The following is a 16,311-nucleotide window of genomic DNA, read 5'->3' as shown; positions in this document are numbered from 1 at the left end:
TTTTTTGGTGTAACATGCGTGTGTTTCCCTTAATTTATAAGCACTTTACGCAAGTGGGAATGCTGCACTGACGGTGTAAGCAGTGCAAGGTAGAATGATTATTGTCGACCTGGAGTGATTACATGCGATATTTTGCTTAATCACTCTTTGTCGTTTCTACCACTTAAATAGAAAGTCAGAGAAGGGAATGAGAGGGGGCCAGTGAGGGTTAAATTCCCAGAGATAGGCTAACGACTGCATTGACTTTTATGGCGCTGGATATTCAGTTCATCTGATCTCAGTCATCTCGTGTCTGCTCCTGGCAGTTACACAGTTAAAATGGAAACTGAAATTGTTAACAAACTAACGAACGAGCGAAAAGAAGATGAAAAAGTTCGGTCGGGTTGAAAAAAAAGAGGATTTGGGTTGCGCAACTTTTCTTTCCTTTTTTTTTTTAATCCGCCGCTAGCGTCCCGCAGTTTATTTCCACATTCCTTTTGGATAACCATACGTCTGAAGCTGGTTAAGTCATCTCATGAATTAAACTTAACGTTTAAATCAACAACAAATATAGTTATTAGTTGATTTCTGTAAGTTTCACGAAATTTCAACAAGCAGTATGCAGTCGAGATGTTGCAGTCCACAACACAAATTACAACAAGAATATTTCAAAGTGCAATAATTTAATCAAAGTTGAAGAAACTTTATTCCTATCACTCTCAAATAAATATATTACAAAATTTCTGCACTCAAACCTCATAAATAAGACATATTTTCCTGTAAAAATTATAGCTTGTATAAACTATAGCATCTCCAGACTAGGGAAACTTTTCTACTTGACCAAGTACCAGTCTCTATTCCAGAAAAAATATCTTTATACATTCAAAAAGATACTTTTTCAAACAAGGTAAAATCAATTAGTATAAAACCCGACTATGAAGCGTAATAGCTGTTCTTTTGTTTTCAAGAGAGTAGTGACATAATCATAACTAAAAATTCACTTTTCAATTTCATTCTTGACACCTAGGGACACCGAGACACTGATTTTAAACCATCTTGAGATTTTCATCAAATTTGAAAACAAGTCGTTGAAAGAGTTCTAAAAGGAGATGACTACTGCGTTATGTGATACTTTGTGCAAACCAACCCAATGCTTAACGCTTTAGCTCCCTTGAGTGACCAAGACAGTATTTCTCCTTATAATGACAACACAGAATCAAACAGACAAGCGATGAGAAAACAGAAACATATCAATGACAGGAAAATCCGTGGTTCAAATACCAACTTCTCCTACCTCAAAGGATAATTACTAACAAGATCTTGGGAGGGTGAAAGGTTTACATGCAAAGAAATTTCGGTAGAAAAGTTTCACTAAATAGACTTGCAGAACAAGGTCACCGTCTTCTCTACTAAGAATACCCAAAATAATTTTGACTCAATACTTTTCATCATCTTCTGATCGATGTAAATTTTATCTCATCATCCAATTTCATTTCCATAATCATTACGTAACTGCTGATAGACAATGATGATAGACAATCAACGCCTACCCAGTCTCTTTCATACCTTAATACCTAAACCCAGGAATCAAGACCATCGCAGTGCTACTGAACGAGTTGTCACACAAAAATCAATTCGGAAAAATCGCAACTTGAAAAAAAAAAAACCTGAACGCATACGATATACAAATGCTTTACTTTAATAATGTTTTCAAGATCGACCTGCAGAAGATTTTCTCCTTCAGGATAAATGATAAAATCACCGCTCCTATTTCTAATACCCGTAGAAAAAAGATCACGCAAATGTCACGCAAGCTTTTAAGAGTCACGCTTCAAAGGATTGGGTGATACCCAACAAATGCCAGCATTTGTGGTTTGAACCTCATGTCATAGCGATGATTTTCTTTCATCTTTCTCGTAAAATAGGATGTATGCTTGTGCTCCTTGAACCCGTGATGAAGAAATTTCATCCACCCTGAATACAAAACAAACCACTGTTAACCTTCACAGAAAGTTCAACATTATAAGCACTTAAAGAAAAATCAGAAATTTCGCGATATTTCCGCAGACGTTCGAAAATAATCGCGAAGTGACCAGTTTGTCGCAAGGAGGAAAAATTGTCATGATTCAGTAATTTTCAGTTCGAACTGTATCCTTTTACCGTAAACTATTTTAGACTGACATGAAATGCTGAGGATTCTAGCACGTGGAATAGAGTACTTTTCAACTGATAATCGAAAGTGATCTTGAATCGCATTTGTTATGAAAACAGAGCAATCAGAATCAAGAAAAAAATGTCACAAGTAGCCAGTCAGACTTCAGGGTCCACACAGGCAAACTGCCTGAAGCGCGGGAAAATACGAGTGGCCAGGCGCGCTTGGTTCTAGGTTTGTTTTCTGATTGGTTGAGAGGATGGCACGAGTTTCCTGAACCAATCACAGAACGTGACGAGGCAATACCAAAAAAAAAACTTGAATCACTGTTCGCACTCAACGAAAATTTGGGCCGAAATTTTCGGGGATAGCTGGCCCCAAAAGGCGCTTTCAATTTTGGCAACTGTTTTCATCATTATCAGAGAATTGTGATCTTATGTTGATGCGCAAATGAGACTTAAGCGTATCCACTTCACGTAGAAAGCAAAACTCACCGTGAATCGTTAAAGCAGTGCCACTGTTTGCTGATCGGGTGTTTACAGTAAGCCATGTAATGGCCGCCATAGGTGCTGCCGGAATGATTCGAGACTGCGTACAAGGAGTACACCGCTGACCGACCCTCTGAAAGCAATCAAACAATCATACCACATGGCATCCGTGCGAGGCAACTTAAATTAATATTTTGCAGACACTCTGCAAAATTTGCAACATGATGTTAAACTTCATTCTTCTTAGCTACTTACAGCTAATTTGCGAGTTAGTCTTTCAATTTAAGAATTGCCTAAAAATGCGTGACATAGCGTGACTCTAATCCTCTTCAAACTTGTTTTGTCTTGTCACGCAACACCTTTTTACCCGGAAGCTCTTTGAGACAACAAGAGATTGAACGTCGACAAAACCACGACAAACTTGTCAAAAGGGTTTTTGACTTAAAAACTGGTTTTCATTTAACAGCCAAATGAGCAGCAAATGTTGTCGAACTGTGCAAATACGGACTCGTAGACATAAGCATCTTTTAGAAAGTTCATAAATTTCTGGCTAAAACTGACAGCGCTTATTTAGCGTCCCAACAAGTTTTCGGTTTGTCGATGGCTGACGAACGTTCCAACAGAACGAAATACTCAAGACATTTTTACCTTGGCTGTCGGCAGCAAATTCAGAGAGATCCAGCTTGGATAAAGGGAATTCCACATTCGTCTGTAGCTTGGATCGAAAACTGAAACCTGAGAATCTTTTTAAATCTGTTTAAATGGACATTAAGGTAAAATCTCAAAAGAAATTGAAATTAGAAACACGCTTTTTTCAGACATATTTTTTTGCATTGGATGCCCAGTATGTTGGCAGTTAAATAAATATCAAACTAAAAAAAAGCGCTCATCAAACAAACAGCCGTTACGTTGCTCTCTAGCTGGTGCGGTGGAACCTATTTTTAAGGCACCTTAAGGGACACAAACTTGGGTCCCAACTCCTCTAGCAGTACTTAATCACCTTCATTGAAGGGACACCTCTATACAGTGGACTCTTTTTCATTTCCCCAAGAGAGCCCCCTAAACTGAGGTTCCATGGTACACAACTACAAGACATATTGACAGCGAAAGGATACGAAGAACAAGGATTGGCGGAAATCTTTGTATTGAGAATTTCTTCGTTGATTTCCTCTTGGCCTTACACTTGTCGCAAGTCTGAGAGAGAAAAACGTATATTAAATGACTGGAGATCGGAAGTTAACTTGTGTATTATGATCAGGGATGGGTAATTGCGAAGAACAACTCCCTGAAATAAAAAGCAGTCTATGACTGCATGTGCCTGCTGTTGTATCGTTGTAGAATATAACAGTAAAAAAGCAATGTGTTGTAAAAGGGTTTAATGAACAGCTGTTGTCGATGCCAAAATTGTGACGAACGGAAGACTTGGGCACGAAATTACTAGAATAGTCACATTGATTAATTGTGCATCAGATTAATTTTAATACAATCGCCACTTCGTACGCTCTGCGTACCTAGCAAAATGGATATACCAACTCCACTCAAATAAGAAGGTAGAAGGTTCGAGCCTCGTGTCTAAGAAAATCATCAGGGAGTTTTAGATCCACGTTTGTTTCTGACTACGTGTGACTGCAAACGTCTAGGAGTCACGTGACCAGACTCTAGCGGTCACGTGCGACGTTTGCCGTCCACGTTTGAACTTCGGGCAAGGCAGTTTCAGGAAGTTGAACTCCTCTGACGCTTTTTCTCTTCCTGTTCGAAAGTTCTCACGCATGTCCTATCATATATGAATTGAAGTCTTTTCTTCATAACCAATCTGTTTGGGACACTAGAAAACCAATCTTTTCGCCACATTTTGTGATTGAAATGAAGGACCCCCATCCTTTGCGTGATTCAAGATGGCAGCGCTCATGTTGATTTTTTTTTCAGGCGACAGCCGACTTCGATCAAAAAGCTGAAAGTCACGAAACTTCTAACTTCTAAAAACAAACTGCTGACCGCTGTTTGACGATTGCGGTGAACATACCAAACGTGGATCTAAAACTCTGTCTTAATAACTATCTTCCCGCACATAAAAGAACAAACCTGGAAAATGGCAAGTAAAACTAAACCATAATCATTTGGGTCGCCATAACTAAGGCAATTTATTTCCTTGGAAATTACAGACAATTTTGTTTCGTACTTACTGGTCTTTCGTCGCCATCCAATACTTCCTCCTTGGTGAAGGTAAGGATACAGTCTCTAATGGTAATATCGCTGTCATTTGCCCCACTGGATCGCCTTCCGGACCACGATGAAGATGATAATGATGAATGGCGGGATTTCTGACGAGAACAATACGAAATAGTCCTGTCATGGTCGCAACAATAAGAGTTTTATCTGCTGTTCTCTTCCTCAGCTAGCGTGATAGAGTAGAGTCAACGTTTTACCATTGACGACTTTACGTTTTCATAACCTGGTACCCGTTTCTCGAAAGTCCCCGTAACTTAACGGGCCCGTGACCATATTTTAACATCAAAATTTTAACGATAAACAAGCGATAACCAATCGTTTTATTTCTAAGGCTGAAAGCTTTTTTGTATGCTTTTTAAAACCTTGGAAACCCCGCATGGAATGAAAATCGCAACAGCTTTACAGGCCCGTTAAGTTATCGGAACCTTCGAGAAACGGAACCCTGACTCCTAAATAAATAATAAGCACAAGAGTGATATACAAAATGAATAAATAAGGAACATAAAACTTTTATATGGCTTATTTCTTCATTGCTTATTTTCGTGACGAATAAACATGAAAGACACGGAACTGTTTAAACTAAATTCGCGGCATGTCACTAATAGAGTTCTTCACACGGAGTATTTTAATAGCATGGAGTATTTAACTTCGGCATACAACAGATAGCCCTCAAAAATTTGAAAGCAAATTAAATAGAGAAAGCCAAGCAGATTTGGAAGCATTAGCTTCGATATCAGTTTCCTTTATTGAACGTTTTTTGGTAAAAAAAATTTGTATGTAAAGTAGTAATATGCATTTTTTTTAAAGTTTGACTTATCACAGCCAAAGAGAAAAAATATTGTGTGCTGCTAACTCTTCATCCTAAGTACTACATCTATCCGATTTAAGACAATTCCATTTACTAAATAGAATTGTGGCAGAGGTTCCCTAGCAGATCGACGACACTTAAGACCGTTAAGTTCTGTTTTTTTTTGGGTTGTTACTGCTTCTTCTTTGAATCAGCTGGGCGACTTACCCTTGGTATGGGAAGTGACAAGTCCCAGAACGGGTCAAAGGTGACTGACGTGTAATCACAATGACAACATTTCAACATGCTTTTCAACTGTCCTACGAAAAGATCTGAAACAAGAACAGCAATGAATACTTCAAACCACTCTCATGCTCCAGAACATTTTTTTCTTCGTCCTGTAAATAGCAAAAATGGCATTCCTAACGATTACTAACATTTCTTGCACTGAAATTGGTTGTTTAATCTCCGTGAGACTTCAGTTTTAGAATGCAACCGTGGGTTACAAGTCTTGAATATATCTTAAAATATACGCAACGAGGATATTTCACAATCGCTGCAAAGTTAATAGTATTAGTGACAACTTGTCTCTTATTCTACTCAGGAGTTTCAAATTCACTAAGTTATTTTACAGGAAGAAAGCTGATATTCATTTCAAAGTAAGAGAGAAAAAAGGGTCTTGTACCCTTTACAAAAAATGTCGATTTACAGGATAATTCTATATTTAGCCCGCATCAAAACATAAAGTTGCAACTTTTAAAGCGCGCACGAACGAATCGCAACTAAAATTATGGGCCGTCAGCATGTGCATTGCAATGTTTCCAAAGAAATAACCTCATCTGACTCACCAGTCATCCAGCTGTCATCTCGTGAAAGATAACTTTTCCATGACTTCTCAGCATTCTGTCGATGACTAAAAAAACAATTGAGAGAAAAGTAAGAAGTAATACCCACACTGTAAAAAACCATTTGCGAAATGAGGCTTTTTCGTATAAAATAAGTATTACCCTTATTAAATACACCACAACAGTTGACTAAAATAAAAACTCCAAACCTTCTTAAAATTCATATCAAAGGGTAACAAATTTGCGCTGACGAAAGCTCAAAAAACAACCAACTAAACTAAGTTAAAACAAACAGCAAAAGAACTCGAAAAATGTGTACGTCAGTTTTCTATGCCAAGGTCAGAGTTCTTAGACGTGATTGGCTAATTTGTGAAATCACGCGCGCCGCGCATGGATACAACAAAAGAGTACAAAGGGGGGAGAGGAAGAGGAAACTTGTAATTTGAAATTTAAAAACGAAAAAGATTTCCCGCACGCATTTCAGTTCAATTTACGAACAATTGCAAAACCTAATTAATCTGCCTGATTTACAGATTGCTATTCACAGACAAAAGAGAAAACATAATCAGGAGCACTTAGAATGAACATACGCTTGGTACAGTGCTGTAGTTAAACTATTGACACCAGTCTATCAGCATAATTGGTCACAAGGAACAGTGCAAAAACAAATTCCCAAAGCATGGACACTTATGTTCAGTGTGGGGAACAACCCTGCAAAACAGCAAACTTTTCAACAAGCCTAATGAAGCTGACAAATATCAACCAGCCTATCACTAAGCTACTGAGCAACAAAGACGCTCTATGGTGAGCTGAGTCACTGCAATGTTGTATGCAGGACAAGTGGCATGAGCACACCTGGGAATTGCCTTCAGCTCACTGTAAAGAGTCTCTGAGACTGAGTGGTGAAGCACTGATTAGGTTCACTTCCTCGTGGGACTCAAAATTTTTCCTAAAACCGATGCTTGTGAGTTTGATGAAAAAATCATTACCAAGCTCAAAATGAAGCATTTTTCTTACTCAACAAGAATTTGTTATCACTGAATTTTGCCACAATCAAAAACCAAACCTTTCTCATGATTAAGAAAGATGTTTTTTGTCTTGTCACAAGCACAGGACAAAGAAAAAATTCTGAGTCCCCATGAGGAATTGAACCTCTGACCTTCAAATTCTATGCATCAATGCTCTACTACTGAGCTACAGAGACTCTACAGTGTGCAAGGTCTATTACGAAGTTCATATGACATGCATCCTGCATACTGCTAGGATCAGCAATGATTATAACCATAGAAAGTATTCAAGAAGGCAAAAAATGGTCTCAATAGCAAAACAATAGCAAAATCATTTCCTAAATTCTATGAATAGAATCTTCCTTACAAGAAAATATGAAAAACAAACAAAGATAATTTGGGTAATGTTTTAATTAAACAGTATCTTACATATAGCAGTGCAGTCTGATGAGCCATGTATTTATGATTGGTGAGGTTGAAGGCATCACTGTTCAGCTGATGACTCAGTGTTATCAGCTGGTTCAACATTCCAAGGTGTGGAAAATATCCTGAAACAATAACCACAATCAACTGTGACGCGAGTCACACTCAAACATATTTTTTATGTTAATGTTTGATAATTATAATTCACATAACTAATTTTGGAATATAATTGTACACTTAGAAGAGCACATGGAGGCTTCAAATCACACTAGGAAAATTAAGCAGAAGGAAAATTCCTTGTTTTTTTTCTCTTAACCCTTTACCTCCCAAGATCTGATTGTTAATTCTCCCCTGTAGCTGCTACACATTTCCTTATAAATTTGTTATGAGAACTTGGTGCTAGATCAAAATAGCTGCTTTTACCTGATAAGTTTGAATATTCTCATTACCTGTTTGCTGGAGAATGTATGGATAGAAGTTTTATGTTAATCACTTCTGGGAGGTGAAGGGTTAAGAGTTGGACAATGTAAATGATTGCTTTCTATGTTATTTTTGTATTCTTAAATCTTTGGTTCTAGTATTTTTGTTTATTTGGTCCTTGATTTTTCATCATTAATTTTTCCACTTTGTGCCTTGTGATCTAAAGCAATGTTCAGTAAACCAGATTTAGAGTAAATGTCCCAGCATGGTACACAGTTTTAAAGGCATTATCTCAATTGACGCACAACTGCAATCGAGAATGCAACATCAACTTATCACATAGATTCCAAGTTGCCATGCGTCTGTTCAGTAATAGATCACAGATGACCTCAAAATGTGGTAAGAACAAAAAAGTGGCACGTGAGGCGCAGCTGAGCGTGTCACTGATGTTCTTACCATATTTTGACGTCCTTTGTGATCTATTACTGAATAGACGCACAGCAACTTGGAATCTATTTGTTTTATATATATAATAAATAATTAAAAAAAGTTTTAATGATGATGTCATCTATACGTCTGTCCTCAAATAGACCATAATTGAGAACCAATCAGATTGTGTGCATAACTGATCTTATTATATAACATGTTATATATTATACCTTTCTGTTCTTCTGTATTTTTTTTTTTTTGCTTGAGCCTAAGAGTAACAGATGATCATGTGTTCTGATTCTCAAGGTGAGAGCAGTATTGAGTACTGGACTATCATTTCATGCGAGTGCCTAAGGTTTGAATAACCTGAATGGAATTTAACAGTTTCCTTAAATACCCTGATGATAAATGCAGTTCAGGTTGCAAAAACATCATCCAGTGTCAAAGGAATAGCTGTTCTCTGATCTACTCTCACCTGGGCAATCAGACCACATAATCAAATGTTTTCAGTCTTGTTGTCTCTTTAATGCATTTTGCTTCTTTAAATAAAAGAAGTCGGCATCTGTATAACTCTTCAACCCTTTACCCTTCACACCCTAACATCAGTATGCATATTCTCCATACTGTTCTCTATACATTTCCTTGAGAGCTTCTTTAGCTGGTGATCATTTCCTTTACTCTCATAACCTTAATGTTTGATTCAGGGGTGATATTGTAAGTAGATATTAGAATCTAATTTCTCTATGGGGTTAAACAGTTAAGAGTGACTGGCATCTGATTCCTTCCTACAGCTACCCCCTGAATCAAACATTTTAAGGTCGCTAGAATAAATGAAATGATCACAAGATAAAAGAACCCTTGGTTGTTAAACAAATTCTCTCTGTCAGTACTATGGGAAATGTGTACTCAGGCAAACAGAATTAAGAATATGCAAACTGATGTTAGGTGTGAAGGATTGACCGCTTTTCTGTCACATCACATGATAAGTTTTTCTGAATTAGATGAGACTTTTATAATCATTCATTTATGATAGTTTACATGCATAAAATAAGCTGTCAGGTTAAATGTACCTGTCCTTTAATTTTTCAAAATTCTGTTCTACCTGCTAAAAGCAGTTTAATATTCAAAACAGTATCAAAATATCATGGAAAAGAGAGAAATTCAGATATATAAGAAACAAATTACCATCCATGGAAGATTTCTGGGTTTGAAATGCTGGTCTGTCAGGATTTATCAAATATGAAGTGACTTTTGGAAACAGTAGAGACAATCCAGTCTGTCGCAAGTAATCCTAAAAAGTAAATTGTCCATGAGTCAAGATCCCAAAAAAAGTGAGAGAATAAGGAAGGAATGCAAATGCCATCTGACAATAGAAGACATTTATGTCTCTTTCCCAAACCAATCAACATTTAAGACTCTACTCTATTTACTTTTAAACAATGGTTTGTACAATAAATTTTATCATTTATTGTATAATCCCCTTAAAAACTGCACATTAAATGATTAATCCTTTCACTTCCAGTAGTGATTAACATGTAACTTCTCCTTATAATATTCAAATATTATCCACCAAACAGGTATTGAGAATATTCAAACTCATCAAGTATAAGTTGTTTTCTTGATCTAACACCAAATTCCTGTAACTAATTTACAAGAAAATGTGTAACAGCTGGATGGGAGAATTAACAATTAGATCTTGAAAGTTAAAGGGTTAAAGTTCACATAATATTTTTTCTAACTTTCCTCAGTTTTTTTTTTCTATGATAAGGATATTTGAAGCTTACAATAAACAAGATAATAAAGTCATAACTGCTCATGCATAACTACGTAGAGCACTATTTCCCTGAATAACCACTTGAGTCTTAATTAGTGAAACACAAGATAGAGCTAGCAACTACAAAAAAAGTCCTGAACAATATTTCCTCAAATAAGCACCCACGCTCGACTGAATTCCCTCCCCTGAATGAGCACTCCACCCCCTCGGCCATGGTTTCAAACATGCACCCCCCTGGAATAAATTGCTCCCCCCTCCAGGGTTAGGGTTTTATTGTGGTTAGTAGGGTACCAGAAAAACCTGTTTCTAATTGTCACTTCATTTACAATTTTTCAAGCTTCAGCTACAAAGGAATCAGTACAGAAGAATAATTTCTTTTCCATTCCAGTAAATTCTATTCCCATGAGCTTGCAGAGTAGCTGCATGTGTATTATCTGTGCTTTAACCCTTTAACTCCCATGACTGACCAAGACCGAATTTCTCCTTACATTATCAATACAACATCAAGCAGACAAGTGATGAGAATAAAGAAAAATATCAATTAGGGGATTATAAGTTGATCCAATACCAATTTCTCCAAACAAATATCACAATAACTGTATGGCAGACAGTAAGGAGAATTATTAATGAGATCTTGGAAGTTAAAGAGCTAATTTTTCCTATTACTACACTAAATTGATAAGCACCCCCCTTGTTTAAGCACCCTCCTTCAATTAAGCACGCCTCTTTTAGGCAAAATTTTAAATGAGCACCAAGCTGCTTATTCAAGGAAATAGGGTATTTATGCCTAATGTGAATGCTAGAATTGTCCAAGCAAGCACATATCTGAAGTAATGATTAAAGGCATGTGTGCTACACTGCACATGAGTGATTAAAGAAAACATTGATATTAATAATTATTGTTCCTTAACAAATTATAATTTATCACAGATGATATCTAACTTACTTTCAAAGATGGTTTAGGATCTGGAAGAAAATGGATCATTTCTCGCATTTTCTCAAAGAGTACTTGTGCTGAAACAAAAATATATAAAAAGGAAAACTTATGCCACAAATATGACTAAATGAATAAAAACTTTTCTTTTAAACAAATTACTTTTTTCTGTAACAAATATTTGAAATCATGGGTTTTCACTTTGTATAATAGTTATTGAGGATTTGGATGACAATTAAAATTCTACAGATACCTTTGAGTAAAACTTTTAGCCAAGGTAACTTCTGAGTAAAACTTTTGGCCAAGGTAACTTTTGAGTTAAACTTTAAGCCAAGGTAACTTTGTTAAAGCAGGATGAGTTATAATAAGCCCTGGCTGATTATTTCAGGGAACTCTAAACAGCATTCCTATCCTCACAGTATACAGGAAGTTTGTCATCATGGAGTAAGTTAACAGCCTAGCCTGTCACAAGTCTCACACAACTCACTGTGGTAGAGCATCCAACATACTAATCCAAAGGTCATAGATTTGACTCCTGTTGTAAGCACTTAAGAGTTCTTTTTCTCCAAGGATGCCTGTGTCACTCACTGAGTATTGTCTTCTTTCATCTTCTTTCTTTTTCACGTTTTAACCCTTACCTCCCCAAAACAGCTTTGAAGAATAACTTATAGGTGAAAATGTCCACATTTTCTAAAGAATTCAAGACTATGTACAAACCCTTCTATTCGTTAAAACGGTTGATGAATACGTTGAGAATTAAACATACGTATCCTGCAGATTTACCTTTTGGTTCAAATTTGTTTTGATATTCCACTTTATGGCCTGCATCGATCTTTCCCATTGTTGTCTGAAATCGAAAAACAGATTTATCCCCAAAATTTTTGATGAAAATCCTTGCAACTCGAGAATTCAATACATGATGGAAAATAATTCTTAATAAAGAGACCACAACTTTTAGTTTGCAAGACATGTTTCGACATTCTTATGTCATCTTCAGTTGTAAATGCGATTTTAACTCGAGTAATGCATCGACAATGATCAGCGCGAGAGGCTAAAAACTACCTTTGTGTATTTTTGGTGACTTCGCCAACTAAGACAAACAAAAGAAAAGTGAAATAAACTAAACAAGATAAAAACGATGGAAATGTTCCTTACAGCGTACTCCTTCTTGCAAAGTGGCTCCAGTTGGGAACACAAAGTCAGAACTTCAATAGCAACATCGTCTGGAGAAAACTGAACCTTCCAGAGTGGCTCATGAAGGCGGACCTCAACTGCAGGATGCGAGGAAAGCAGGTGAATTTGCTTGCCTGGTTAATATTTACAACCTGGCGAGGACTTCGTAATAGAAGGACAACACGCACAAACCTTTGAATGAAGGATCGTAGGCAAGAGGTGCACATAATGGCCCAGGAAGAAGGGCTCGGTCTAAATTCATTTTTCGAATTTCAAGCCTTTGCAATGTTGAATTATCTGCGCATGAAATCTGGAAAGAAACTTCCTGCAAAGGACGCCATGACAGCTGTTCAGATCGATACTTCATATAGGATTCATTAATCATCGCACGTGCGGTGGTATTCTTGCGATGCGCCGCTGACCAACATTAGTTAGGAGGGGGAGAAAAAGGGGGAAGGGTGGGGCAGGCAATGGGAAGAGCTGGAGGGGGAGGTAGGGGGGGTCCTGCTTTATTGAAAGGTGATTTCATCGTTAAAGGTCTGAATGAAAAACGAAACAAATCGAACAAACGCACAGATGTTGGGCTAACTGGTGAACCAATGGGTTCAGCAGCTTAAAACATGGAGTTACCCGGCTGAGTTTAGAGGGGAACTAATAAATTGACAGGGTCTATAGAGGAAGACGGTTAGAGGAGTGGGTGGGGGGGGGGGGGGGAAGAACAGGACTGTTGGTAATTAAACAGATAAGTAGATTAATCTCAATCATCTCTTATCTGTTCCAGGCAGTTGGACAGTTAAAATGGATACTGAAATAGTTCACAGAAAAACGAAGCAAAAAAGAGGAAAGTTTGGTCAGGTTGAAAAAAAGGGGATTTAAGTTGCATAATGTTCCTTCATTTATTTGATCTGCCGCTAGTGTTGCACTGTTAATTTGTATATTCCTTTTGGATAACCATACATCTGGATCAGGTCAAGTCATCTCATGAATTAAACTTAACCTTTAAATCAACAACAAAGATAGTTTTGAGCTGATTTACATAAGTTTCCCAAAATTTCGACTTACAGTATGCAGTCAAGATGTTGCAGTCCACTAAACATACTACAACAAGAACTTTTCAATGTGCAATAATTTAATCAAAATTGAAGAAACTTTATTCTTATCACTCTCAAATAAATATATTACAAAATTCCTGCACTTAAATCTCATAAATAATATATATTTTCCTGTACAATTTACAGCTTGGATAATCTATCTCTAGACTAAGGAAACCTCTCTACTTGACTATATACCATTCCCTCTTCCACAAAAATCTCTATATACATTCAAAAAGATACTTTTTCAAACAAAGTATAGGAAATGGGCATAAAACCCAACTATGAAGCATAAAAGTGGTTCTTCTTTTTTTCAAGAGGATTGTGGCATATTCAAAACCAAAAATTCACTTATCAATTTCATTCTTGACCCCTTGGGACACTGAGATAAACTGATTTAAAACCATCTTGAGATTTTCATCAAATTTGAAAAAAAGTTGTTGAAAGAGTTCTAAAGAGGAGATAATGACAGCATTATGTGATACTTTGTGCAAACTGACGCAATGCTTAACATTTAGGCTCCCAAGAGTGACCAAGACAGTATTTCTCCTTATAATGACAACACAGTATCAAAGAGACAAGTGATGAGAATAAAGAAACATATCAATTACAGGAAAATCCATGGATCAAATACCAACTTCTTCTACTTCAAAGGATATACTGAGACACTGAGATAAACTAATTTAAAACCATCTTGAGATTTTCATCAAATTTGAAAAAAAGTTGTTGAAAGAGTTCTAAAGAGGAGATAATGACAGCATTATGTGATACTTTGTGCAAACTGACGCAATGCTTAACATTTAAGCTCCCAAGAGTGACCAAGACAGTATTTCTCCTTATAATGACAACACAGTATCAAAGAGACAAGTGATGAGAATAAAGAAACATATCAATTACAGGAAAATCCATGGATCACATACCAACTTCTTCTACTTCAAAGGATATAGTACCAACTATATGTAGTAGGGTCACATCACATCTCCCTAAACAGCACAGTACATAAAATATATTTCCTATCATCAGTCTCAAAAAATTTAAGGATCAAGACATTTCTGACAAAGTTAAATGCAAGTCAAACTGGTTTGAAGGCATTTTAACCTGAAATCCGCTTTCAAATACGACAGAAATACTGTAATTAACATTTTAAAGAATCAAGGAGTTCCAGCCCCTTGAGTAATTATTCAATTGTTGTATCAATCGTCTCATACTTTATGAACCAGAGAAAGTTTGATAATTTCAATCTGCGAGTTTCATAATACATTTCGACTCAAAATTCACTTCGCATGGCAGAAGTATTGTACTGAAATAAACCAGACAGAATGAAGCTGACGCCATTCGTTTTGAATAACACATGAACATGAAGAACATGAAACGGCACCAGTTTAAACTCATGAGACAAAGCCCACGTATTTATTTGAGGTAAATGAACTGGTTGGACCGAAAGCGAAATAAATAAACAATGAACTGACAGCGGTGAGGGATTTGGGGGCCATGTGATAAACAAGTTTTACCGAAGTTTGTCCTCTAGTCAGCCCTTCAAGCCCAAAGAGGCAATTAAAAAAATACTCACCAAAACACAAAAATCGGGGATGATTGAGGCAAGACTTTAACCGTTGTTAAGATACACACCGACATACCATGTATAACAGACTTGGAGAGCAAAAAGGCCAAAGACAGTTGTGAGCCATGACTTGGGAAATCCACCTCAACCTCCCGAAACCGATTTCGCCGAAGGCTGTAGTAAGAGCAACTCAATCCTGAAGCTGGAACATTTTTTAAAGCCTTGTGTCCTAGGTGACTACAAAGAGAAAGAAAAGACAATGTTATTTGAAGCGATTTGAAGCTTGGGGGCCACCTCCAACTTTACACAATTTCATTTCAAAGTTGCAGTAAAATAAGATCAAATTCTGAACTACCTTCTATTATCGTAACGAATATCTCACGATCATCCCCACATACAACTTCGTGATTCATAGAAGTAAGACATTAACATGTTAAGACTGATCTTGAAGATTTGTAGCCTCGTGTGCGCATCTCGATTGTCAGAAAATCAAATCTCAAACTTCAAGTCTTCGGCCTTTTTTTCCGTTTTGTTCGCACTTTGATTATTAAAATAACCTCGAGTCATCCGCAGAGTTTGAAATGGTGGTAAACTTGACATACTGTTTCATCCCTCTCCGAAAAACATTTCAAAACAGTTGTCGATCGCCCAGGAAAAGACCGCTGAAAATATAAAAAAAAATAGGCGCAAACGCGCATGCGTAATGTAATGTACGCGTTTGACATCTAGGTCAAAAACTAGGTGATAAACTTATATTTGTTTACGGTCCACTTCCTCACTTGTGGTAAGTAATGCTGGTGAAGGACTAGCAAAAGCTGTGACTGATTTCTTCAGATACCACGCACTCGAGGTATGTTCTAACCTGTGTGGCTTCTATTATAACGCATAATTTAGGTTATGTTGATTTTCTTGGAGTTTCAGGAAAATAGGCCCGAATGTTCGTCAGATATTTACGCACAAAGATATAACGTAATAATATTCCGAAATTTGAAATATTTTCATCGAAATCTTTCTTGCGT

General features: G+C 36.8%; 1 protein-coding gene and 1 long non-coding RNA gene across 5 annotated transcripts; both read right to left on the bottom strand.

Moving 5' to 3' along the window:
- Positions 1 to 661: 661 nt before the first annotated feature.
- On the bottom strand, positions 662 to 13,025 carry LOC149043396 (ubiquitin carboxyl-terminal hydrolase 2-like). Of its 4 annotated transcripts, none has more exons than XR_016187819.1 (13): positions 12,833 to 13,025; positions 12,623 to 12,738; positions 12,251 to 12,314; positions 11,480 to 11,547; positions 9,945 to 10,050; positions 7,071 to 8,035; positions 6,484 to 6,548; positions 5,864 to 5,967; positions 4,803 to 4,940; positions 3,735 to 3,813; positions 3,268 to 3,372; positions 2,626 to 2,752; positions 662 to 1,953 (listed from the first exon to the last, which is right to left on the bottom strand). XR_016187819.1 is itself a non-coding variant. In XM_089209984.1 (13 exons), the coding sequence occupies exons 6-13, from the start codon at positions 7,970 to 7,972 to the stop codon at positions 1,866 to 1,868; spliced, it is 762 nt and encodes a 253-aa protein (XP_089066110.1). In that variant the 5' UTR covers positions 7,973 to 8,035; positions 9,945 to 10,050; positions 11,480 to 11,547; positions 12,251 to 12,314; positions 12,623 to 12,738; positions 12,833 to 13,010; the 3' UTR covers positions 662 to 1,865. The 4 variants fall into 4 exon arrangements, 3 of the variants coding, with proteins under 3 accessions (XP_089066110.1, XP_089066111.1, XP_089066112.1); XM_089209984.1 differs by having other exon boundaries at positions 7,917 to 8,035; positions 12,833 to 13,010; XM_089209985.1 differs by lacking the exon at positions 7,071 to 8,035 and having other exon boundaries at positions 12,833 to 13,016.
- A 726-nt stretch (positions 13,026 to 13,751) lies between these two features.
- Positions 13,752 to 15,934, bottom strand: LOC149043395 (uncharacterized). The gene is made up of 3 exons (XR_016187821.1): positions 15,648 to 15,934; positions 15,302 to 15,529; positions 13,752 to 14,714 (listed from the first exon to the last, which is right to left on the bottom strand). It is a non-coding gene; the product is annotated as an uncharacterized LOC149043395 (long non-coding RNA).
- Positions 15,935 to 16,311: the final 377 nt, after the last annotated feature.

The sequence above is a fragment of the Pocillopora damicornis genome, chromosome 6, assembly GCF_964200805.1.
Source record: "Pocillopora damicornis chromosome 6, jaPocDami1.2, whole genome shotgun sequence".
NCBI classification, from domain to species: domain Eukaryota; kingdom Metazoa; phylum Cnidaria; class Anthozoa; order Scleractinia; family Pocilloporidae; genus Pocillopora; species Pocillopora damicornis.
This window is presented reverse-complemented; position numbering and strand designations above follow the sequence as displayed.

Bases quoted from the DNA above. Each gene is read 5' to 3' on its own strand.
- LOC149043396 (XM_089209984.1), bottom strand. From the start codon at position 7,972: ATGCCTTCAACCTCACCAATCATAAATACATGGCTCATCAGACTGCAC. The intron at 5,968-6,483 runs GTGAGTCAGATG...TTCTTGTTTCAG, and splicing joins AGATGACAGCTGGATGACTG to ATCTTTTCGTAGGACAGTTG. The intron at 3,814-4,802 runs GTAAGTACGAAA...TTTCTCTCTCAG, and splicing joins TGGATGGCGACGAAAGACCA to ACTTGCGACAAGTGTAAGGC.